This window comes from Trypanosoma equiperdum (genome assembly GCF_001457755.1).
Source record: "Trypanosoma equiperdum strain OVI genome assembly, contig: ctg_887, whole genome shotgun sequence".
NCBI lineage: Eukaryota > Euglenozoa > Kinetoplastea > Trypanosomatida > Trypanosomatidae > Trypanosoma > Trypanosoma equiperdum.
This window is the reverse complement of record NW_027124850.1, coordinates 1-23,657: the sequence shown is the minus strand read 5'-3', so window position 1 is coordinate 23,657 and position 23,657 is coordinate 1. Positions and strand designations below refer to the sequence as shown.

General features: G+C 48.4%; 12 protein-coding genes across 12 annotated transcripts; all 12 read right to left on the bottom strand.

The window, feature by feature from the left end:
* Nucleotides 1-341: 341 nt before the first annotated feature.
* TEOVI_000427600 (protein kinase, putative) lies at nt 342-2,261 on the bottom strand (the record flags this gene model as incomplete). Its single annotated transcript, XM_067227066.1, has 1 exon — nt 342-2,261. The coding sequence occupies one exon, from the start codon at nt 2,259-2,261 to the stop codon at nt 342-344; it is 1,920 nt and encodes a 639-aa protein (XP_067083167.1).
* Nucleotides 2,262-3,684: 1,423 nt separating this feature from the next.
* TEOVI_000427500 (nitrate reductase, putative) lies at nt 3,685-4,869 on the bottom strand (the record flags this gene model as incomplete). The annotated part of the gene is made up of 1 exon (XM_067227065.1): nt 3,685-4,869. One exon carries the CDS (start codon nt 4,867-4,869, stop codon nt 3,685-3,687), a length of 1,185 nt encoding a protein of 394 aa, XP_067083166.1.
* Nucleotides 4,870-5,813: 944 nt separating this feature from the next.
* Nucleotides 5,814-6,455, bottom strand: TEOVI_000427400 (ribosome biogenesis regulatory protein (RRS1), putative; the record flags this gene model as incomplete). Its single annotated transcript, XM_067227064.1, has 1 exon — nt 5,814-6,455. The coding sequence occupies one exon, from the start codon at nt 6,453-6,455 to the stop codon at nt 5,814-5,816; it is 642 nt and encodes a 213-aa protein (XP_067083165.1).
* Nucleotides 6,456-6,783: 328 nt separating this feature from the next.
* On the bottom strand, nt 6,784-8,217 carry TEOVI_000427300 (histidyl-tRNA synthetase; the record flags this gene model as incomplete). Its single annotated transcript, XM_067227063.1, has 1 exon — nt 6,784-8,217. One exon carries the CDS (start codon nt 8,215-8,217, stop codon nt 6,784-6,786), a length of 1,434 nt encoding a protein of 477 aa, XP_067083164.1.
* A 1,350-nt stretch (nt 8,218-9,567) lies between these two features.
* Nucleotides 9,568-10,137, bottom strand: TEOVI_000427200 (uncharacterized protein; the record flags this gene model as incomplete). The annotated part of the gene is made up of 1 exon (XM_067227062.1): nt 9,568-10,137. The coding sequence occupies one exon, from the start codon at nt 10,135-10,137 to the stop codon at nt 9,568-9,570; it is 570 nt and encodes a 189-aa protein (XP_067083163.1).
* A 588-nt stretch (nt 10,138-10,725) lies between these two features.
* On the bottom strand, nt 10,726-11,916 carry TEOVI_000427100 (uncharacterized protein; the record flags this gene model as incomplete). The annotated part of the gene is made up of 1 exon (XM_067227061.1): nt 10,726-11,916. The coding sequence occupies one exon, from the start codon at nt 11,914-11,916 to the stop codon at nt 10,726-10,728; it is 1,191 nt and encodes a 396-aa protein (XP_067083162.1).
* An 811-nt stretch (nt 11,917-12,727) lies between these two features.
* TEOVI_000427000 (pdz domain containing protein, putative) lies at nt 12,728-14,860 on the bottom strand (the record flags this gene model as incomplete). The annotated part of the gene is made up of 1 exon (XM_067227060.1): nt 12,728-14,860. The coding sequence occupies one exon, from the start codon at nt 14,858-14,860 to the stop codon at nt 12,728-12,730; it is 2,133 nt and encodes a 710-aa protein (XP_067083161.1).
* A 757-nt stretch (nt 14,861-15,617) lies between these two features.
* TEOVI_000426900 (40S ribosomal protein S30, putative) lies at nt 15,618-15,818 on the bottom strand (the record flags this gene model as incomplete). Its single annotated transcript, XM_067227059.1, has 1 exon — nt 15,618-15,818. The coding sequence occupies one exon, from the start codon at nt 15,816-15,818 to the stop codon at nt 15,618-15,620; it is 201 nt and encodes a 66-aa protein (XP_067083160.1).
* A 250-nt stretch (nt 15,819-16,068) lies between these two features.
* On the bottom strand, nt 16,069-16,821 carry TEOVI_000426800 (uncharacterized protein; the record flags this gene model as incomplete). Its single annotated transcript, XM_067227058.1, has 1 exon — nt 16,069-16,821. The coding sequence occupies one exon, from the start codon at nt 16,819-16,821 to the stop codon at nt 16,069-16,071; it is 753 nt and encodes a 250-aa protein (XP_067083159.1).
* A 205-nt stretch (nt 16,822-17,026) lies between these two features.
* TEOVI_000426700 (nuclear movement protein, putative) lies at nt 17,027-17,554 on the bottom strand (the record flags this gene model as incomplete). Its single annotated transcript, XM_067227057.1, has 1 exon — nt 17,027-17,554. One exon carries the CDS (start codon nt 17,552-17,554, stop codon nt 17,027-17,029), a length of 528 nt encoding a protein of 175 aa, XP_067083158.1.
* A 941-nt stretch (nt 17,555-18,495) lies between these two features.
* TEOVI_000426600 (uncharacterized protein) lies at nt 18,496-19,299 on the bottom strand (the record flags this gene model as incomplete). The annotated part of the gene is made up of 1 exon (XM_067227056.1): nt 18,496-19,299. The coding sequence occupies one exon, from the start codon at nt 19,297-19,299 to the stop codon at nt 18,496-18,498; it is 804 nt and encodes a 267-aa protein (XP_067083157.1).
* A 966-nt stretch (nt 19,300-20,265) lies between these two features.
* TEOVI_000426500 (cell division cycle protein 16 homolog, putative) lies at nt 20,266-21,909 on the bottom strand (the record flags this gene model as incomplete). The annotated part of the gene is made up of 1 exon (XM_067227055.1): nt 20,266-21,909. One exon carries the CDS (start codon nt 21,907-21,909, stop codon nt 20,266-20,268), a length of 1,644 nt encoding a protein of 547 aa, XP_067083156.1.
* Nucleotides 21,910-23,657: the final 1,748 nt, after the last annotated feature.

The window sequence follows — 23,657 nt, the reverse complement described above, 5'->3', positions numbered from 1 at the left end:
AATAGGAAGGTAGGGAAAATTAGTTTCGGAATACAACTTGGTTATATAGTATATAAAACCAATAAATACAAACCAGCAGACAGTGGTGCTGCTTCTTTTACTTCATTCCTTTCCCTCACTACTTATTGTTATTTCATTTTTCTTCTTTATTCTCTTTTACCTTAATCCCTTTAGATTCTTTGATACTATTTTGTACCCGCCCATTCCCCCCTTTTTTTTTAATTGGCTAATTGGGAGCATAGAGGAAAAGGTATTCGTCTGGTGCCATGCACTTTAACTCGTCTTCTGGGGTAAATTTTGCACTGGCTTGTTTGTTTTCTTCGTTGATTCCTGAGTTCCGCTCAGCGGCTGACAATGGGCAACTTCGTCGTCCTCGCGCAAGCATCACCGGCTATTCCCACTCCCTTCCTTCGACCCTTGCGCGGGTCACTAGTACGACTATCGAGAGGTGCCGTGCTGCTGCTGCATGAGATGGACAGACGTCGCCGAACGTTGCTCTGGCGGAAGCTGTTCATGCGGGGACGCCGGCCAGATTCGATGCCAAGAAGACTCCCACATCCCCTCATGCCAATCACGGCATGTCCTGAAGGAATGTGAGTGCTAAGCAGTGAAACGCGGCTCCGTTCAGCCCCATTAATGGGGCTTGTCGTCGCAGCTGCAACCTTGTTCGTAACACTTGCCACATCGATTTGCGAACACGCGCTTGCAAGTGAGCAATCCATCAGGCTACAACTTCGTACAGAGTCCGCCTTTCCCTTGCCCTTTATCCATGGGTGTCGCAGCAACTGTCGCGCCGTTAGACGCTCCTTCGGGTTGGTACGGGTACACTGACGAATGAACTCTTTGGCACCCTCGGGAAGGTGCTCTGGGATGTGCCTCTCGAGTTCACCTCGTAGAATAGCAAACATAACTGCCATACAGTTGTCTAGCTGCCAGAAGGGGGGATGACCGGTTAGCATCTCAAGTACGCAACAGCCCACGGACCAGATATCAGCCGTGTAGCTGTGCCCACTGCAGTTAATCACTTCAGGCGCCATAAAATTCGGCGTTCCAGCGACACTATTCGTTACTATAGTTGACTGCAAATCTTTGCTAGTACCGAAATCACCAACTTTCAAGACGCCATTCCCTGTTATAAACAAATTGTCCCCCTTCAGATCGCGGTGCACGATGCGCCGCTTGTGAAGGTATGCTAAACCCTCTAGCAACTGTCGAGTATAGTTACGAGTCTCCTCCTCGCTCAGAGCCCCTTCGGTTTTAAGCTTGCTAGCGATGGTGCCACCACTAATGTACTCCATGTATATCAACAGCGCGCAGCACCCCTCGTCGCGTCGTGAAGAAAAGTACTTCACAATATGCTTGTGATTCAACTTGCGCATCACACGAATTTCCCGTTCCAGCGCGCATAGTTGCTTCTCTGTGTCCCTGTCAATATCTGAAGATACAATAATCTGCTTCACCGCAAGCTCCGCCCCTGTGTCCAGGTCAGTTGCACGAAATACATCGCCGAACATCCCACGACCGATACGTTCCTCTATCCGCACATTGACGATCTTTCTACGTAGGGCAGTTTCTGTGGTGGTGGAGACACCCGGAGTTCGGAGAGCCGGAGAGGCACTTCGGTCTAACAGATTGATCGAGTTTCCGGTGACGTCTACAGCGGAAGTGCCAGTGACACCATTGAGTTGATTCGTGCTCGCCACACTGGCCCTCCCATCTCCAATGCACGTTGTGCTACACGTGGCCACACTTTCCATCTCAAGTACTTTTGTAAACTCAAGCGTGGAGGATAGTAACGATGCACTGCACGACGGGTCACCGCTTGTCGAATTCGACCTGCTACAGCTTGCTTTGTCACCCTCCGGCGTGTTTTCCAATATTTGCGTTGGGACGTCCTTTGTCAATTCGCCTAACCACGAATCAAGTGCTTCTTGACTGGCTTCTAGCACTCCACTCGCCATTTCGCTCGCCACATCATCTACTTCCTCACTGAATGCCGTTACACTAGTGACTGCAGATAGTGTGTTACTCGGTGTTCGGTCGAGTTGTACGAGTTGGTTTGGTCTCTGAAGTGCCTTTACAGTCCGTACGATGGGGCGGGGGGTAACCGCACCGGTATGCAAACGACTTGTATAAACACCAGTACCCGCTAGACGAGCGTTCACCGATATCAAATCACGACGCCGCAGGGCCTCCGCGGCTAGTGGCCGATGGCCGTCCTCCGGTGGAGCACACGGGTGGCAATTTTCCAAGAGGGACATGGTGTCCGTGGGAGCGTGCGTATATGTGGCACGCGAGGAGGAACGCTACAATTTACCCTCTACTAATTTCTTTTCCTTTTTTTCTTGAAACCTTTCTTTGTATGTTGGTGGCGAACCGAGACACACCAATGATCTCTTTCTTGACTTCTCTTCCTCCTGTGCGGATACCACCCACAAACGGTCCGGCTTTTGCGACTATTGAAGGGACAAAAAAGGAAAAAAATGATGCTATGAATGTGGGTACGTTCGAAAAGAAGGATAGAAAAACAATCTTTACTGTTACAAAATGAATACGTATACATATACGTATTCATTTATATATGTATACGGATATATATTCGTATATAAATGTGCTGCGTGAAGCAAATACAGGCGGAATTGTGCCTTGTTCATTGATGCGGGGGAACATAAACGGCACAGATGAAAAGAGCAGAATTACAGAACATATGCAACAACGAAAAGAACGTGCATGTGGTGAAATTTCCAAATGTTTAAACAGAACTTGACAAATTCTAAAGTACCAGTCACAACTCTTTAACAATCACAAGCATTTGCTACAATAATAACAGTTATAGAGCAAGCATGCAATAAATTTTGTAATCCCGCAGAACCCACCCGCCGTCACCGCACAAGTGCGGACTGTGCGCTCGCACAAACCCCATACTCCACAATCCCACCATTCAAGACGAAAATTTTTAAAAGTACTGAATGCAAAAATCTGAAGAATAACAAAAAGAAAAGGAAAACAAAGCAAAGAAAAGAAAAGTGAGAAAAAAAACATTAAGTAACAACCACAGTTTCGCTCACACTCTAACCCTCCCATGACACCCCAATTCCATCATATTCTCATAATATGTATGTTAGCATCAGCCCCCGTGGAGGCTTGCAGGCACACACGCATATGCCTACATGCCATCGACGTAGCACCACCACGGGGGGAGGAAGACGCATTCCTTCCTTCTATACACAATGAGACCATGGAGCAAAAAGAAAAAAAACTGACGGTGACAAAACATCGCGAAGGGGGGTGGAAATATATATAACATCACATCATATTGCTACGAGTAACAATGGTAATAGATGACAGAAAACTAGGGAAACTTTCTCTGTTTTGATTGAAAAGTTAACGGTATGCAACAAAACGAGTGGTCATTCACCCATTGCTTTCGATAAGAATACTAAAGACGAAAAATATATATATATATATGAATGGTACACGTTTGATGCACCGCCCCCTGCCAGCAAAATATTACTAAGTATTTTGATGTTTCCGGGCACTAGGAAAAATGGCACGGACGTAAAGCACATAAAATGGAAAAGTGAAGCTCAAGAATCAAAGAAAACGAGGACAGAAAAAGAAGCGCCGGGACACTCCGCAGCACCGATGAGAACTCTCACGCCACTGCGAAGATGAGAGTGGGCATTACAAGACGATTACCCGCTCTTCCCTACATACACCACCCTTCACAGCCGACTCCTTCGCAGCGCGCGTGAAGTCAGGTGGGCCACAAATAACGACAGTTACTGCGGACCCAAACTGACTGAGAATTTTATGGTCCAGGCGAGCGTAACTAATAAGGTCTGCCCCGGGTACATTCACCTCACCTGAGGACCGCGTGAAAATGCAGCACAGCTTAAGCACTTTGCGCAACCGAGGTGCACTTTCACCACTAGCAACACCATTGTCATCCCGCAGGGAGCCGTACTGCTTGGCTAATTCTGTGATTTCGTCACGGATCACCAGACGGCGTAGATCCCGGGTACTAACCACTAGCGTTGCAGAGGCGATTTGCTTCTCCAAGAGGTTCTTCACCGCGGCGAAGATGGGAACAATTCCAATGCCTCCCGCAATAAAAGTTACATGTCTCATCTCCTCAGGTGTCTTGTGCAGTTCGTCATCGTCTTCAACAACCCACGAAGGGGCAAACGGGCCTTTATACTCAATTTCATTGCCGGGCTGCAGGGAGCACACGTGGCTTGAAACTCCATGGTTCAAGCTGCGTTTGGAAATAATCATAAAACTAGTTTCTGTCACCGAAGCAACGGTATAGTTACCACTCATGTCACACGCGCCAGACGGGTGAGGGAGCTTTAGCCGTACATAACTACCTGGTGAATGCTGCAGTCCCAGAGGAAAGGCAATTGTAATGCGCACAACATCATCCAAGAGCATCTCAGTCCCCAGGACGGTGGCACGAACAAACCCCGGTGTCACCTCCCTATCTTTCCTGACTAACGTCGGGGCGATACGTGGACCTGCTGAACGAAGACGACCAATACAGTACGTTGCAAGTTGCGCTTTAGTGCTGGGCCGGTGAATTCTGTCGAATACATCTCCAACCTCTTTGCCCACATTTTGGGAAAGAACCGATATACCACCCGGGTGAGTGGGAGCGAAGTCGGTCACATCGTACACACTACCATGAATTATTAGCACTAGCCGTTTCTTTTTATCAAGTAACGCCTGAACGTCACCATCTTCCAGTAGCTGTTCGCCCAGGGTTGGATCCGACAACCCCGCATCTTTCCCCTGGCAACCATCATCGCCACCAGTGGCCGCCGCTTGTCCCCGTGCATTCGATGCCGCCACACTGGGCAAACATCCCATTGGCTAAGTCTAACACCCTTTTTTTTTCCAATATATAAGTATACAAGTTTATATGTATCGTTTCCAGTTCCACCCTTTGCCTTCTATTTTTTTTTTGCTTCCCTTCGGCGTATCCCCCTACCGTTTGACTTTCCCCTCTGTTCTGGTGAGATAGGAGTTTAGTCTTCTGAGTTCGGTGGCGCCTCAGCACCTACACCCGGGGTAAACACGGCAGTTACGCCACGCTCGGTTGGAAAAAAGAAAAAATAAGGGTGGGGAAAACAAACGAATAACCAAGCTGATAAAGCTGACCATGCGGAGCGATGAGGAGAGTTAAAAAACAAAAAAATGGACTTTAACAACAGGAAAAGAACAAATCATATGGAAAGGAAGGAATAGAAGGGGGAAATTCCACTTTAGCTCTACTGTGAAGTATCATATTTGGCTCTCTTCAGTGGAGCGAAGGAAAATAAAAGGGGGAAAAGAGGGAGGGTGGGGAATCAGCTGAAGAACGCAACGTTTAAATAGCTTTTCTCTTTTCACGAACATATCAGAGATACTGGAGAGTTATTTTTTCTACATCATGAAACGGGTAACCCAAATGAAAGGAGGTTCAAAAAAAACAAGCAGGAGAAGGCCCTTCGCCCCTGTCGGTTGTCGTCGCCTTTCCTCGGGCTTTCGTTAAGCCATGAAACCGTTGGTGGGGCCTGCAAAGCCGCACGATAGATGCTACGATAACGAAAACATCTGCTGCTACCACCACTCTTATGACAGTCACTACTGCAGTGAGAAAAGAAGAGCGAAAAGAAAACTGCGGGAGCAAGTGTGGGGCTCAGAGAACTCAACAACGAAGTCAACTCAAAGAAACCAAATTTCCACCAAGTGCTACTTAAATAAGAATTACGACTTACGTTTATTATACTTGATGAGAAGGGGAGGTAAATAACACGTATATAAACCAGCTGTTACTTTTTACCCTTCTTCCTGAGCGACACCTTGTCGAACTTGCCGTTTGAGGCGGTTGCCAGATGCTTTGCGGCAGCGGTGAGGTGCTTCACCTCTTCCTGTGCACGAGAAATGTGTTCCGAGCGGCGCTTATTGTGTTCCTCTTTCTTCTTTTGTTTCTCAAGTCTCTCCTTCTTCACCCTACGTTCGTCCAAGAATGGATCGCCACCCTCCTCCTGCGGGACGTAGTTGGGCCCCACCTCTCTTAACCAGTCGTACTTTTCCTTCTCCTCACGGGCGCGTTTGCCCCACTTGTCCTTCCACACCTGACGCTCCTCATCAAAGACACGGTTCGTCTTCTTACGGTTGAGTGCAATTCCCTTTTTCATGGCAAACTTTTCCCATGCTGTGGGCGGTTTCGGCTTTGGTGGTGCCTTCTCACGAGGGAGTTGCATAACGGGCTGTGGAAGTTTCAGCAGAGTCGTAGATCCGTCAAACTTTCCTCTCTTTGTTGCCGTCGGTAACTCACAACACTCCTTCAGAAGTACCTTCATGGCTTCAAGGGTGGACTGGTGGAGGTCTCCCTCGCTCCGCTGCGGTCCACTAATCAGAGAGCTGTTCGTCACGCAAAGAAGCCCCAGATCCATGTGATACTCACTCATCTTCGGTCCTGTTAACCTACGTGAGTGCCCTACAAACAGGGGGTACGAGGGACAAAAGTGAATAGAAGTATAAGATGCAAATAGATTCTGTAGGCTGCGGCTCTAACTCAGCATATAGACTCCTCTTTTGTTCCTCATTAGTGCTGTGAGTTGAACCGAACAAAGAGTTGTCCTCCGCTTCAACGTGCCATCCCCCCCCCCCACAGAACACCAAGGGTTGATATAAATTAAAGCCACAACCCTTGGATACTCCATTATGTGGCAACACTCATAGAACATTGAAAATACTTAATCAGTGCCGAATCGTATACTCCATTGTTCACCGACACTACACGATTTTATCAACTGGAAGAACGATGCCACGCTCGTTGGCTCCCTCCTCCCTTCCCGCCCCTTCGCGCAACATTTTAACCCGAACCTCACCCCGGGCCCACTCATCAGGGGCCACCAAGACGGCACGCAGGGCTCCTATGCGGTCCGCGTAATTAAATGCTTGGACAACCTTTTTCTTATCGAAAACGATATCGGCGCTTCGACCGGCGTCGCGCAACCGACGAAGGATGCTGAGGGCATGCGGCCGCATGGTCTCGTCGAAGGGAATCACAAGGTCGTCCACCACATGGTGTAATTCTGGCAACAGTTTCTTCTCATTCAGAAGTTCAACAATAACGCAATCACCAAAGCCAAAGCCCACACAAGGCACCGCCGTCGGACTCCCGTACGTTGTCAGCAAGTTATCGTAACGACCACCACCACACAGTGCACGAAAATTTCCATCGCGGTCAAAGCCCTCGAATACTATTCCAGTATAATAGGCAAGACCACGAACAACGCTAGCGTCGAAAATGACCCAGTCGCCAAAACCGTAAGCTTCGATCTGTGTAATAAAGTCTCTCAGTTCCCTCACTGCCTCATGCTCCTCACCGATGCGTTGCGCGATTTCATCAATGGTCTTAAGACTAAGAGTTGACGTAATGGCATCAACCACGTTGCTTTCAAGTCCAATGGCGGCGAGCTGTGCAACAACTTCCTCCCGCGGTAGTTTCTCCATCTTGTCGACGATAACACACACAGGAGCGAACTTGTCGGCTGATACGCCGGCTTGCTCCACCACCGTCTGTAATATCTTGCGCGAGTTGATCTTAACACCAACATCTTTAGAGGACAATCCCAAACTTTGCATAGCTGTACATGCAGCACACACCAACTCCACCTCTGACGAAACCGATTTGACACCTATAATGTCCATGTTCCACTGATAGTGTTCCCGACGACGCCCACGAGTAATTGCCTCATACCGCCAGCATTGAGGAATGGAGTACCACTTCGCTGGTAGCAACAGGGACCGACCCTTAGCAAGCAGTTGTCGTGCAAGTGATGGTGTCATCTCGGGGCGCAGAGCCACACGATGACCACCTTTCGTTATAAAGTTAAACATTTGCTCTGTAATCTCTTCCCCAGCTTTGCGGATGTACAGTTCCTCTGATTCCAAGACAGGCGAATCGTATTCCTCAAAACCAAACTTTCTCGCTGTGCTGTGGAATACATCAAAGAGATACTTGCGCAGACGCATTGTTTCAGGGGGGAAGTCCCGACAGCCTTGCACCGGCTCTGTCTCCACCATGTTCATTTGGCTCTTCTTCTTTGATTTCTTAGAAAGCGACCCGCCATCAGGTGTAATCAGCGCTTCCTTCTCCGCTATCAGACGCCTTAATTGATCAATTTCCGCAAGCAGGGCGGCGTTATCTACTGTCTTTGCCATTCCACAACGTAATGATCTGAATACACGCGTTGCTTTTTAAAAAAAAAACTCCTTACCCACCAAAAGTTATATGCTTAATCTCAAAGAAGGAAAATGATAAAGCATCAAAAGAACAATTCGCTAGAAAAATAACAGAAAGGGAAGCAAAACAATTTGGTGAAGGACACGTGGAAGCAGCAATGAACCGCTGGCATGTCCTTGTGGGGAAAGGAGAGTATTACTCAACAACCCTGGGGTGCGTATGCGCCGACATTAGTCGTCGCTGGCACACAACGCCATGATCATCCGGGAAAGGTTGGCGATCCAACCAACGATATTCCATAACGTGAACATAATAGTGATGCGTTTGTTTTTTTTTCGGTGGACACAACCTCATATAATTGACCAAGTATCACGGGTACATTCCTGACATAGAATCACCACAAAACACTCATTAACCAAAAAAAGCGGCTAGCGATATATCGGAGACCATAACCTGTATGTGTCACCAACCGCCCCCAGTGCCGCTAACAGTCCGCTGACCCGTGGTAAGAGACCAACAAATACAGGAGAATACCTTAATACCGTGCTCTGATCTCATTACTCTGCAATGCCGGGGGTACACTACGCGTATGTGTATCACGCGCAGGTGCGGCAGGCCGCCGGCTCTTGGCTTTCCCCCTCTGTAATACGGGGCACCGGCCTCGGACGTGCCAATGAGGAGGCTGGCAATGGTGGGGAACAACTTCACCCTCCATCCGCCGCGAACACTTGTGCCTCAACTGCGCTCCCAGAGTCCCGACTCACGGGCGGTGAAGATCAGTTTGAGTATGTCTTGTTCACAACGATAAAGCGCCCCGGACTAAACACAACTACCAATATACTCGTAAAACTTACCTGATTCCCAATAACCACATGACAAAATTTACGCGTCACCCACAGCGGCGAGGAGCTTATGGTAAACATGCATATTTATTTGGGGGAACGCTCCAGGTGAACCCCAAGTTGTTTCAAACAACAGTGCCACACTGTGTAAAGAAATTGCACGCTCAAACGTCAACCATACTGCCCTAATGCAGCAACCACCTGAAGAGCACCCGACGAAACATCAAACGAACCAGGTGCACGCGGGCAGTCATTTCCACCTTTCCCACCAAAATCTCACTCACATCCGCGGGATCCGGTTCTAGTTGAACAAAGAGATTATTCTTTCCAACATCATTGCTGTGAGTTATCTGGAACCCCAGAACCGAACATGAACTTAGAAACGCCAACGAATTGCTCCTTGAGAGGCCCCACAAACACATTAAAAGGGAATCTAGTGGGGCTGTGACAATGCCTTCCTCAGCCACCCATGCATGCGTACGCGCCTTACCATGGGTCCGTCCGCCTCTCTTCACGGGTTATGGCAATATCCGGATCCCGAAGAACCCAGTGGCCGCGGTGCTGTGCAGGCACCTTCAAAGCCCTCTCACGGAGTGGGGTGGAAGGATCCGGTTTGGGGGGGTTAGGAAGCTCCGATGGCAGCACTGTTTCCTCCCGTTCGTCTAAAGAGAAGAAAGGATCAAGACGAGCAGCTACCGGCGCTTTGAAAACCCCATGTTGACGGCCAGCACTGGGCTGCATAGTTTGCTTCCCTATTATCATATCTAACTGCCGCATGAGCGGGTCGTCGTAAAGTTGGAAATATGATAATGCACCATGCAGCTTCTTTGTGTACAACTTGGCGACTTTAAGCGAAGAAGACATAGTAAAGCACGGGCGGAAAGCTTCCAACTCTCTAAGGAACTCCCCCTCAATGTCGCTGCACGCTTTGGTGTTCTTGTCCGCCGCAGCGTTCTTATGGGCCAAATGAAGCTTTATTAGTTGAAGGGCCCCATCCAAAAAAGGGCCAGGGTTGTGGAGAGAGTTAGAACGAAGGGACCGCGACAACCGCCACATTCGACCCCAATTGGTGGAAACGCAGGCACCAGCTCCCCACAGTTCTGCGATCCTACGATAGTACGCCTACTACATTGAGTGAAAATCAAAGGGGATGAACAGGGGGGAAAGGTCAAAGTATGCACCCGTTGATCTGTAACCGGCAAGTCGATCCCTTGCCAACCTAATGCACCGTGTACAACTAGGAAAAAGAGGGTGTATTGTCTATTATCAACAACCTACCGAGCACGCGCAATCAACCCGTAAAACAACAACTCGCCAACCCATTAGTTCTCACCCTTCACTTCACACTCATATGGGCAGACTCGCGAAGAAAAGAGGCACCTGAACACGGCACGGAGCCAAACCCATCTGTAACAGCGCCCTGTCCCTACATCAACGGACCCTGCCGGGTTAAACCGGCAACACAGAAGACAGGAAGGGGTCGAGCAGATGAAACACAGTGCCGGAACGATAAAAAAAAATGGTATCAGGGTCCTTTCTTTGACGGAAACCCTATCACCGAAGGATTAAGGAAAAACTCGGAGAAAAGAGAGGGATAGATGACCCCAAACTGCTGGGCGACAGCGAAGGTGTGAGTACCCCTCCTCACGGGTCACCCGTGTAACCCATCCTTTTGCTCTTCAAAATCTTTGGCATCTTCTTCCACTTCTCCTGGCGCGCAACATTCTTGAAGGCAGCACTGCGATCATAAACACGGTCTTCGTGGACATAATCCTCAGGAAGAAGACCTTCCGCCTTCCACTTCTCTATTTTGTCCTTCACTATATCGTCAATTTTTGCATTAGGATTGTGCGAACTTGACCCCAGTGTTGAAGGAGTGTAGTCGAAGTAGAGCTGCCGCGGGGAAAATTGTCGCGGGGACCGAATGCTGCTGTGCCAACAAACATGATAGTACATGTTATCATTCTCCTTGAGTGGTATGCGTAACTTTCCCGCCCCATGCCCACGGAGATCCGAATATGTGGTGCGCAAGAACTTCACTTTCCGCTCGCCAAAATTGAACAAATACTTCTTGACGAACTCATAGACGTCAGCGTTTGTAACGGCATTAAGTGCAATGACAACAGACCTTGCCTCTACACGATCTAGATCAGCCTGCACGTCCAACATCTCCTCCAGGACAGCCCGAACACCGTCCTCATCCCCCATGCGCCCAATGCTCTTTAACATAAAACTCCACTGCGCTGTGTCGAAAAGTGGGGTGTAGTTCCACCCATCCTTCAAACAGCGATCAAACAGTGCCCTCCAGCCACTGTTGTCTGTCTTGTTGCAGTAAAAAAGTACAGATTTAACTAACGAAAGAGGGGGTTTTGCGGTGGCACCTTCCGCGGTAAAGCGCTGGTGACAGTATCGTTCCCACAGCTCCATAGCGCCGCCACATCTCTGGAAGGCGCAGTGCTGAAAGACCTTAGCCAACCAAAGATCTCTCGTCTTCTCATCGTCCACTAGAGGTGCCAAAGCCGTATAATCTGCAATGACCTCTTCAGCAGGGGTTTTTGGTAGGGTGCGACCACGCGGTAGCTTCCGTAACTGTGGCTCCAGTGCAACACTAAAAGCGGGGTGCATATCAAATTCAATCCACACACCACGATACTTGTTAACCAACGAGTGGTTGCTCTGAAACGGTGCCGCGAAAGTTCGGTTTACTGAATGCGGCCGTTCCATTCCCTGGGGAAGATTGTAATGCCAATGATACTGACTGTAGGCAACCATTGGCGAGGTGTCAGGATTCACAGGTGTATAGCCCACCGACCGGGGGCGGGTCGACCGAAACATATGGTCCTAAAAGTGCGATGCACACACACCAAATGGTAATCAAAACGATGTCCCAGGTTCTTACCGCCTAGGAAAGGGGGAGTTGCAGGCGTTTTGTAACCTTCCGGGTACCGAAAGTTCCGGGTAGACTCATAAAGAAATTTGAAAGAGGGAGTAAAAGAGAAACGTGCGTTTTTCCCGCCCTCGCATATGTGCGCAAATTATGCGCGGCTCATCAACCGCGGTAGACTGAAGGGAAAAACCGAAAGTAGAGTTAATATTCCTCCCTCCGTTTAGCACCACTATCACGACCCTCCTATTTACCGTGATTCGTGGATTCCCACCTCACAGGGTGACAAAAAATACGGAAGTATTCGTGGTTGCCTCACCCCAACGTCTTTTGGTCTTGCTTCCTTTTCTAACTGTGACGAAATCAAAGGAAAGGAATCTAACCCCGGGGGAAGGAAACATTTCATTTCCTCCATCCGGGAAACCCTACACTCCGCCTTCTATCGCTTTGAATTCCAATTTCACGTCATCCATGGCACCAAGAATAGAACACGTACAAGACAAACAACATACCTCCGCAACACCTATTGATTCCTCCCATTCCCTTGGCCCCAATGTTTGTCGTTACCATCAAGTATATAAAAGCAACGAAAACCCCCTAAACCCCAATTTCACCCTCCCATCCTTTTCCATACTCCATGCACTTCCTTATACAACAAATTCTACGCTTACACTCCCGATTGGCAACGCCCGTCGTCACCTAAAACGAGCGGCCTACGTACATTGCGAATTTGTTAGCATACGTAACGCCATCTCACCCCACTTAGGCCGCCTTGTTCCAGGAAACTAGGCAGTGAGCACCAAGTGCGCACTCGTCGAACCTTGTAAGGCCACCGGTCTGCTCCAAGCGCAGAACGCGGTATCCAGAGCGCAACAGTAGGGGAGGAAATGCAGTAGTGAAATCAAACGAAGAACTATCCTGTACAAACTTGCAGTCAATCACCGCAACTGTTGTTTCATTACATCCTTCAAAAACAATTTTACTGCCCTTTACACTTGCTTTCCCAGCGCCATACACTCGCGCCGTGCTACTCGAGAGGGGTAGCCCCTTGATCTCTTGGGGGCCAGCAAGGATATCCACCGAAACACTCGTTGTTAATTTTCCATTTGTGTTGTTTTTGATGAGATACCCGCTCCGCCCATTGTCTACAAACCGACCTTGGGCCCATAGCCCTCCCTCTCTTGAATTCCCGTGGTCTATCAACTGAACCCCCATCTGAGTGGCAATCCCAATGCATTGCTCGCTGCTGTGCTCGTCGACGTCAGAGAAAAATGCAAAGTGGTCATCAAGACTGTCCTGGTTCGGTTTTAAAGAAGGAAGTACATCGGCCGTAAGAACTACCACCTCCCATGGTTTGAGGTTTGTTTTCTTCTTTGCATACTTCAAGAATAAGAGGTCGGACAAAGCCGCAGACTCGCTTTTGTCTTCCCTATCGACAGCTCCCCCCACCACAATCTTTAGCTCGTCCAAATTCTCCCTCTTCAACGTAAATTCTTCGCCTAATTCCAGTTTTTCCAGTTGCTCGCGTAAGTGTTGCTTATTTATGATGGCTTCACCATTAATATGAGTAAACCAGTCATCTTTCGATACTCCTGCCTTCGCTGCTGGAGTTCCTGTAACAACATCCGTCACGCGCACACCCAAGCCATCTCTGTTCATGTCCGCCATCAGACTTCCGACAAATGGCTTCAACGGACTTTGGTATCCAAGTACGAGCACCTTCTTCCGTTGAGCAGCGGGGCTGAATTTTGGATCGCTAATGATAGCACCCTCGAACATGAGCCCCTTTGCTAACATCGTACCAAGCCCCTTGCTCAGTATTTCAGCTAGCTCATCCTTCAGTTGTACCGGCAATGTATTTGGTGGGGATAGACACAGAATAATAGGGTATGGGATAGTCGAGAAACCACTTGTCTTGATACCCTCTATGATGCACGTCAAGGGGCAGCTTCCACTGCAGAGCACACCTTCGCTATTCCTTTTTATTTTTAAGACGAACGCTCTGGAGTTGTCAGAAAGCGCCCGCTGGAGGTCACTTTCACTTTCAATACGTATGGTTTTTATCAGATATCGAGTCAGCGGCTGTGTCATGTCTTGCCAAACACTTGTTGTGCGCGAGGGGTCTAACGCGTTGTTGGTCATCAACCCCATCAAATACGTATTGAAGTTGTACCTGTGAACTATGCCACCGAAACGGTGGTTGTACTTCTCTACAATCTGGGCGTCGGCACGTTCATTGCCTTGGGTAACAGTCACAAACTTCCCAAATTGCTCTAGAGTCATCACCTCACCGCCCTCTGCAAAACGCGGAAACAGATCCATCGTGGGAATCAGAGATGCGGAGTTAAGGTGATCAATCAGCACCGAGGCGAAGTTGGTCGGTGCCCTGGAATCTCGCTTCACGTCTTTGCCCTCAGTCACATACTTTTCTGAACTTGTGGTGCATTGGTTGGCAGGGCTGCCACCGCTACTCATCCATGTGTTAAGCAGACGGAAGAAGCCAGCATCCACATAAAACTCTTTAACCGAAGGGAGCGTCTCAGATATGGTCTTCAGTTTTTCCCTCTCCGCAATTTTAGAAATTATTTCCACCACCGTTTCCATCTTCAACCGAAACTTCGTGCGTGTGATCTCAGCGCACGAATTCATGAAACTCAAAGAAACTGCGTCACGCTCCTCCTGGGAATGAAAGGTGAAACGCTCACTCAAAACTGACTCCACGCTTCTCAGAAAAGTCTTAAGATATTGCTCTGCACCTGTCTGGTGCTCGTAAGCCGCCGGGTTCGAGTGGTTCTTATATCCACCACCTTGACGTTGGGACTCATCACTTAAGCGGTTTCCCGGTGGGGGAGCTAGTTGATCTCTCTCAAAACTTTTAGAATTGCACAAACCCATGTCTCCCACCCTGAGAAAGTGGAACGGACAATTTAACGGGACGTAACATACCCCAAAAGAGAAAGTAGAAAAAACAGAAGGCAACTGAGCTTCATCGGATTTCAAAAGCGGTAGCACAGACACAAGCCAGTACAAGCAGGCAAACGTGTGAATTCACCTATCCTTATGACTTTCAGATTTTTTTCAGAAGTGGTCAAGTGAAAGTAGGGAAAAAATTCAAAAAAAAGCGGCAGTGATACCGCACACAGTAAGCTAAATAATGTATTGCGTCTCCCGTAGCAGATTTCCCGCTTAGCCGGCCTTTCCAGGCGGCTGTTTGTTCATACGGAGCTTCTCGCCAGCTTTCAGCGTCTTGGCAAGGTAACGCTGAGTGTACTTCAGGCGCTTGAAGGCACGCCCCCGGGGCTGCTTCTTCTTCTCCTGCTTGCTAACCTTCGGCGTCTGGTTTTTCACCTTGCCGGCGCGGGCCAGCGATCCGTGGACCTTCCCCATATCTTGCCTTGCTGCTTTTACAGTGAGACCTGTGATAAGTAGGGTAAAAAATAAAAAAAGTAAAGGTGATAGAATCTTTAAGCGCAGCACGTGCGAAGTGCGCAACCCAATTGGAGGCGACTTCGTAAATACAACCACTTACGAGAAAGTTAGATATTTTCAACAATGTTCACAGGATGATATGCACCCGAATACTGAAAGAAAAAAAACAAGGGCAAGGAGGAAAAAAAATTATGCACGTTGTTTTCCGCGGCAGATTTCCCGCTTAGCCGGCCTTTCCAGGCGGCTGTTTGTTCATACGGAGCTTCTCGCCAGCTTTCAGCGTCTTGGCAAGGTAACGCTGAGTGTACTTCAGGCGCTTGAAGGCACGCCCCCGGGGCTGCTTCTTCTTCTCCTGCTTGCTAACCTTCGGCGTCTGGTTTTTCACCTTGCCGGCACGGGCCAGCGATCCGTGGACCTTCCCCATGTTGAGAACCTTGGAAAACTAGCAAGAAAGAAGAAACCAACATTCAGCGGATCAGGCAGCGAAATTTTTTAAAATGCCAACTACACAACACACAACATAGCACGGCCACCAGATACGAGAAAACGTAAACTACCAACGCATTTTTTTTAATCATTCAAAATGTCACTAAAAAAGAAAAGTAGGGGGAACTAACGATTACATCTATAGCACACACAATCATTTACATGAAACACAATATTCAGACGGTACTTCATCGCTTCCTTCTCAGCGTGACTGGTAACGGAGTGGGAGAGAAGCGCGGTGGTCCCGTAAGAAAGGTCCTCTCAGTCGTCGAGGGCAAACCGTCACTCCGAGCCCCAGCAGGGCAGCGTTTAGATTTCTGCTGTGGATCAGACCCACCAGATACGCACTCTCCTGTTACCGCCGGTCCCCCACTACCACCTGAATAACTATCTTTGGTCATCTCTCTCTGTTTATACGTCCAATACGAGCGCCGGTAAGGGGTAAGCATGGCAGGAAATGAAGACGTGTACGTTCCCTTTATTCTGTTGTATGAGCGCAGCAGACTACCCCGCAAGTCTCTATCGCACGAAGCAACACCGTCCACAGCGGCCGTATCTGCACAGTTGTCACTACTTTTGCGTCCTTTCCTTTGCGGTGCACTGTGCTTTCTCACACTACCTTGTGAATCTCCTCCCGCAGAGGCAGCGTGCTGTAGGGGCGTGGCGACACCAACCGCGGCCCCTGTGGTCTCAGTGGTTAACTCATCGGCCTTCCTAGAACGCTGACTTCCGTCGACACACTTCCGTTTTGACATAGTGAGGTAGGAGGCCTTCGAATGTTCCTGCCTCGTCGGGACGTACGGTGCCCGACACGTTTGAAATTTCAAGGAAAGCAAATACTTTTGCATATAACGTGTGCCCTGAAGCCAATCCTCAAAAGGTTCCGGGTGGTCAAGCGCCTTAACCAAGCTCCGGCTGTTAAACCTATCCGCACCTGTCATGGCTCAGAAGATCTTCTCCCCACATCCCAAAAAGAGGGCAAAAAAAATTAAAACAAAGTGAGATTCAGAAATGACGATCTCTCCGACGCAATCAAAAAAGAAAAAAAAGCAACAAGTGAAGTGACAGTATTCTCCCCCCCCCCCCCGGTGGAAAAGGCCGACACCTCCGTTGAGAGGGAAATGGGGAACAAAAGGGACAATACCGTTAGTTAGAGGTACCACCACGCTGCATCAATTCCCGGAGGCGCAACTCGTCGCTAGAAGGTAAATTTAACGCTTTTTGTCGCTGATCAAACATCATTTTCGCGATCGTGGCCCGTGCGCTGTCGTCGAGTTCGGAGATATGTTTGCTCGGTGGCCTGAAAGTCTTCATGTCTATTTGTCTCTCATTAGTTGTGACACATGGCCACCACTCTTCGTACTGGGCGTTCGTTTTCACCAAAGTCACCACAAGCACACTTTTATCCTCCACACACCACGTACATTCGTCTACTTTCACTGGTTTGTACAGGTCACCAGAAATCAAGGGTGATTGACCCTTCATGCCTATTGTTAACGAGGAAACTTTTACGTCCACATTAATCATCTTTGTGGGTGTGTCAGACGGCAGTGGAACCTTAACGATCACTTCAGTGTCTGTTTGACCAAACGAGTATCTTCCGTAATCGCCTCCACACTCCTCGTTACACGGTAAGAGGTCAGCCATGTCCTTCTGACTTTCAACTAAAGACATCTGCTGGCTCTTTTGTGACAAGCAATCTCCTATAAAGAAGCGGTAGCACTTCAACAAAGCGAAGTGGATGTGGGGGGAACGCAGCGATTGTCAGAGCAGCATTTGGGATAACATACACTCTGTAAGCCTGTCTTCGCCGAATTTTGGCAGCAAACAAATCAATCTAGAAGCAAGAAGGCTGATCTCTGTAACACATTTATCCAGCAACACTCTCTTACCCGCTCCCTGGTAACTCAGTCAAAGCCGCATCGTAATGGGAGCTTCGGTCCATTCAACTACCGTCCATCGTGACAAACTCAACCATTTCTTGAGAACAAAAAAGGTAAGTACATTTATGTAAACAAGATGAATAAAGTAAATACCGTGCGGTGCAACTTCATCGTGAGGCATCACTGCATACGAGACCATAACCTTACAACGATTAAAATTCTTATATACAAGTCGACTCGTTCACTAATTTCAGCGACAAAGCGCGGTCCAAGTCGCAACAACGATGACATCCCTTCATCCTAAAATGTAAACATTCCTTTATCCAGATCGCACTACCAGGTACGGAAACGGATAAGCAATCTACTTCCAAATAATGATTCTTCCACGGGTAAATTGCCTGGGGAGACCGACCCTCAAATACGTCAATCCAACTGTATCCCCTTGAAGTCCACCGACCCATATCGGCTTCGACACAACAGTGAGGTTCACCTTCACTCTTATCTGCTCAGATAGAGAGAGCACCAGCATTCATTTCGTTAACTTATCATTATCTCGCACTATATAAGTGCCGACGCCATACCACACAACAACAACAACAACAACAACAAGATTAAACAGCCAAAATGCGGGTGCTGGGTCTGGTTTAAAAAAAAAGTGAAGGTAAAGATGTAAATGTCATGAGTATCTGAAAAAAAGTAAAAACTCATGGAAAGTCCTGGCATCCCTCATTCTCAGGTTAAGGACGCAGAAACACTGCCATATGCACCATAATTAACCTTGTATTCTCCTGCAAGGGCAGGGGATCGTGACCCCACACCGCTGCAAAAAATGTAGTGCTTTTCTCGAAGGGGCCAACCCATTGAAGCAGCGTAAGAAACTGCTAAAGCTACTGCCGCACCTGGTCCGCCCAAGCAATTCTTTCCAGCACCTACTTGTATAGGCTCTTCTCGGCGAGTTACTACAAAGTTGGTATCGCCCAGCGATTCAAGGGACGCACTCCCCAAACTCACAGCCTCACCAAGGTGTACAGCTACGCACCCACCCAAATCCGCTGCGAACCCTGTTGTATGGGGAGGATAAAAGGGATACCGTGACCCGACGAACTCCACACCGGGGAAAAAAGCGTCACAAACAGCTGGCACTGTGTTGGCTGTGAGTTGGGTCGGGGGGTCACGACCGAGACGAATAACGAAAAGTGGTTCAACAAATTGTATTCGGTGTTGTTTTGCCGAAAAAACAGAACCCTGGAAAGAGTTAGAAAAAATGGGAACACACACCGGCTCTGTGGCTCTCAAACACTGAAGGGGTGGTGAAGTTGGGGGAACAACCTTAATACCCACGTAATTGAAGTTGTGATCTTTCATGGCTTCACAAAGAAGCGAATGAAACTTGACGAGCTCTCCGGTACCTGTTCCGTGACGCGGAAATATCTCACTTAGTGCAGGCAACTCTCGATCAGAATTCTGGAGGTAGTCGACATAGCTTTCAGCTGAGACCTTCGAAATAATCAACCGACACCACGACCAGCGGAACATACCCTTTAACGGGGGAAATAGAAAAACAAAACAAAAGGTAGATGTTTCCCTACCGTTTCCCTCTTACCTCAAATCCGACTAAAAAGAAAAGGTAAAGGGGCGACTATAAATCTGCACGTATGTTACATTTAAGCGGTACGTTATTCGGATAGTCATCCCAAACATGTTTTTCTCGCTCCAGAAAGTTGCAAATGCACAATTCGACGTTCCATGTACGTGAAATCCACAGTAAACGCCAGAGCTACGAAAGGAGGGAAACATCCCAAGGAAACCAAAAATCAGCTACACAAGCATACATCTTGTCTGCGGAAGAACAAAAACAAAAACACGGGATATTCATTCTGCCATATTCCCGGTGCTGCCTCAGCGGAGGGGCTGATTCCACACTCCAGGCTACCAAGCAAAATATCCCAAATTCCTTATGAGGAAACTGGGTCATGTGCGCACAGCTCATTTCGCTTCGCTATGCGCGGACTGTGTGTTGAACACACTTCCGTAACGTTGTAGATATTGACCAATGCTTCGCAACATTAGGCCAGTCTCATGCAATAACTTAGAATAATATCTGTTTATTGAATCGTACTCCCCTGTTCTCAATGAATTCAGCATGGGGTGCGTGCTTATAGACAACAATCCTTTATTCTCGCACTATCAGATTTCGCTTAACACCCCTTACCCCACGCATTATATCTACTTTGAATATTAAAGAAGGGGGAAAAGAAAAATACACAAAGAGACATGTCTCACGTCCACGCCGCGAAAACAGAGTTTTCATGGTGTTATATAACAATTACACGTTACAAATTTGTTTGGTGAGCACATTTGCACCTCATGCAACGAACTCGCGAATTGCGCCCACTCTTGCGTTCCCTGTACAACGAAAACATAACACAACTCATACACATGGTAGGAACGATTGCTAACAGGTAACAGTGTTTCCAAACGAAAATTTTTGAACTTACAAGATCACGCGGAGAAGAACAGACTCCGTCCAACGCTTGGGTGATGAGAATGATCCTTGCTAGATGTTGCAGTTGGGTCAGATCGAAGGGTTCGAGAGGCAGCCAAAAACGATATATCGTCGGGGGAAGGAGAACACAATGACTCTTCAATTCTCTTCGCGAAGCCATGCGACGCCTCCCCAAACTCTGTTGCCAGTGCCCGATCCAGCATATCCCGGCAAAACGAATCAGCCTTAATACTCAGAGCAGTATGATAATGGGCGATAGCCATTTTCATGTCACCCATCAAATGATGTGTAAATGCTAGAGCGCAGTGGCCGTGGCTTGCGCTCGGACGACATTTGACATAGAGGGTGTAGAAGGCAATCGCCTGTTTGTAACACTGAAGCTTTCTGTAGACAGTTGCCAAATTAAAAATGATACAGTCTCTGTGCTCTGATGCATTTTCAGGATTAACAAGGGATTTGTAGGCCTCTTCAAGCATTTCACGGGCCTTATCAACCCGTTGGGTTCGCATGTACAAAACGCCAATCTCGTTTAGTACCAAGGGGTCGTTGGGCATCGCCTTCTTAGCCTCCTCGAGGAAGTGCGACGCCAGTCTCCACTGATGGGCTCGACCATATTGCATGCCAACAAACGTGCTGCAACAAGGTAGTCCGGGGAAGAAGTTCATCGCACGTCTGTACACAATCAGTGCCTGCTCTCCTTCCTCTAATTTCGCATAACAGTGACCATACGCAATCCACGCCTCTGCAAAGGAGGCATCTAATTCCGTCGCCCTGGTGAAAAATCGGCCGGCACGCTCATAGTTGGATAAAGAAAAGTGGAAACAACCAACAGCATAAACTGCAAGTTCGGCATGGGGTTTGCTGCTGCAAAGTAGGTGAGCCACGTCAAACAGCTTTGAGGTGGCTTTCATATCTACAAGAATGGAAAGATGCAAGCAAACACATTCTCTATTAAATGGTGAGATTTTTAACAAGCTGGTAGTCAAACTCAAAGCCTGTTGCAAATCATTTCTTTCATACTCAGTCCGGGCAGCTTGTAACAATAAGGTGGTCCTCGGAATATACTTGTCAAACTCTTTGGGAACAAATTCACCTGGTAACCGAGCATAATAGGAAGCACGCAGTGCTTCGGCCTCGGGTGGCAGCCGTAAGGATTCTATAGTGTCACGCAACTCGTTGACACCCAAGAGCCTTCTCTCAATCAGTGCATTCATAGGCTCACCACAAAACGGGTCAATATCCAATGCCGCACAATAGTTATGAACGGCACGCTTTGTGTCTCCTGAAAGCTCAGCGCACCTTCCAAGGTAGCACAAAGCCACAACGTTCATGGAGGGACTGTCTTTCAGTCTTTCTGCATAGGCGGAACACCCCCTCACATCCCCTAATTCATAGGCCGACTTCATAGCTATCGCCACCGCCTGCATATTTCCCTCAAAATCCTTTGCCACATCCGCAGCGATGCGAAACGCTTGATCATAATCTCTGGCAGCAAGCAACGTTGTCGCATGAAGAAGCGAAAACTTGACTGAAGTGGGGTTCACCTCCCGCAGCATGGCGGTGAGTGGGACAGCATTAAGAGGCTGTTCGGTTTCCAGGAATCTCTGCGCGTTCGATTCAAGTACAGCTGACAGCTCCATATTCCTCTTCGTAACTAATTCAGTTGCAAAGAAAAAAGTTAGGGCACGAGAAGAACCAATATAGAACAAAGCATGATAAAGTGGGATTGAAAACGTTACAATGTACGAATAACAAACACCACAGATACTAAAAGGGAAAGAGAAATTCTCCTGCATACCCTCACCAAAGCACACTGCAACGAACAAATCGCAGTAAGAGTGAAGCTGTACAACACAGACCACCACAGGCGAGATACCGAAATAACTTTGAATCGGTACTAGCCAAAAAACTAAAATAAATCAGCACTCCAGCTTAACATCAATCTCCTTCGACACCCATTAAACAAAAAGTGTGGGAAACAATGTAGATACATTTAATGAATCCAGTGATTCAGGCAATCTGCATGAAAGTTGCAAACTACACACCCTGAAGAAGCATGTGAATCCACCACTGGGACAGTATAAAGTACAAGGATGTGGACCCTACAGACACCGACAACAGTCCAACACATTCAGCAGTACCTATGACGAAATCGTAAACAAACAAACAGAGGGCAAGGAAAACAAAAGATAACTACATCAAGCTCCCGGAGGCCCGGTGGATGATAAATATAATTACCCCCTCCCGCGAACACAGCTAGTGTCAGCTGACAGAACTGCAAATGGTAAACACAAAGAAACTCACAGGAAGGGCAAGGAAACCAAAAACGGAGACACCGGATTCACTGTGCGAAAACGTACGAAACCACCAACGTCGAGGACACACCTCTGACACAAAAGCGCTAATAAGACCCCCGTAACTCCCTCCGATCCCTCCCCCCCCCCTCATCCGCACCTGCACCAAGCACGTGTGCACACCACATGCAGCAGCGAGTTCAACCAAACAAAACACGCCTGACAAACATCCCAGAGCACGAAGCACAACCTCTAAACGGGCTCCTGAAGAAGATAGCAGAACCCTAAAGAAGGAGAAACCGCCCCACATCGGCAACGTAGCACCATTGCCAGCCTCCTCATTGGCACGTCCGAGGCCGGTGCCCCGTATTACAGAGGGGGAAAGCCAAGAGCCGGCGGCCTGCCGCACCTGCGCGTGATACACATACGCGTAGTGTACCCCCGGCATTGCAGAGTAATGAGATCAGAGCACGGTATTAAGGTATTCTCCTGTATTTGTTGGTCTCTTACCACGGGTCAGCGGACTGTTAGCGGCACTGGGGGCGGTTGGTGACACAGCCCAAGGCGTCGCCGAAGCTGTATGCTGATCTGCGGCTATGCCCGACGATTACACCGCTCGCGGTCAGCCGAAGGCAGGGCATGCAGGGTCTTACGGAGGTGGGAAATCAACTTAAAAAACTCCTGAAACTTCCCCGATATTTGACTGCTGAGAGCAACCGCAACATCACCCCTTAGCACACGTACACTCCTCCGTGCCAGCCCCTGATGGGATGCCGACGATACTTCTCATGTTCGCCGATTCGGTGAAAAAACTGCCCCTAACCTTATCAGCATCACTCTCGTTATTATGGACACTTCTTGCGCATACAACTCCTCGACTCTTGCAGGCTTCGTTGCGTGGCCCGGTTACTATGGCGCCTTCCTCAACGCATACCTCTACAGGCCACTGCAAGATTTAGTGGAGGAGGCGCCATCCCCCGAAACGGTATGCGCCCGCTTTGGCAGTCCAAACATCAATGAAGTCATCTTTTGATCACTAGGTATCGTGGACAGGTCCAGCCCGTGGGGTTACATTTCAGCTTCCGTCAACCCGC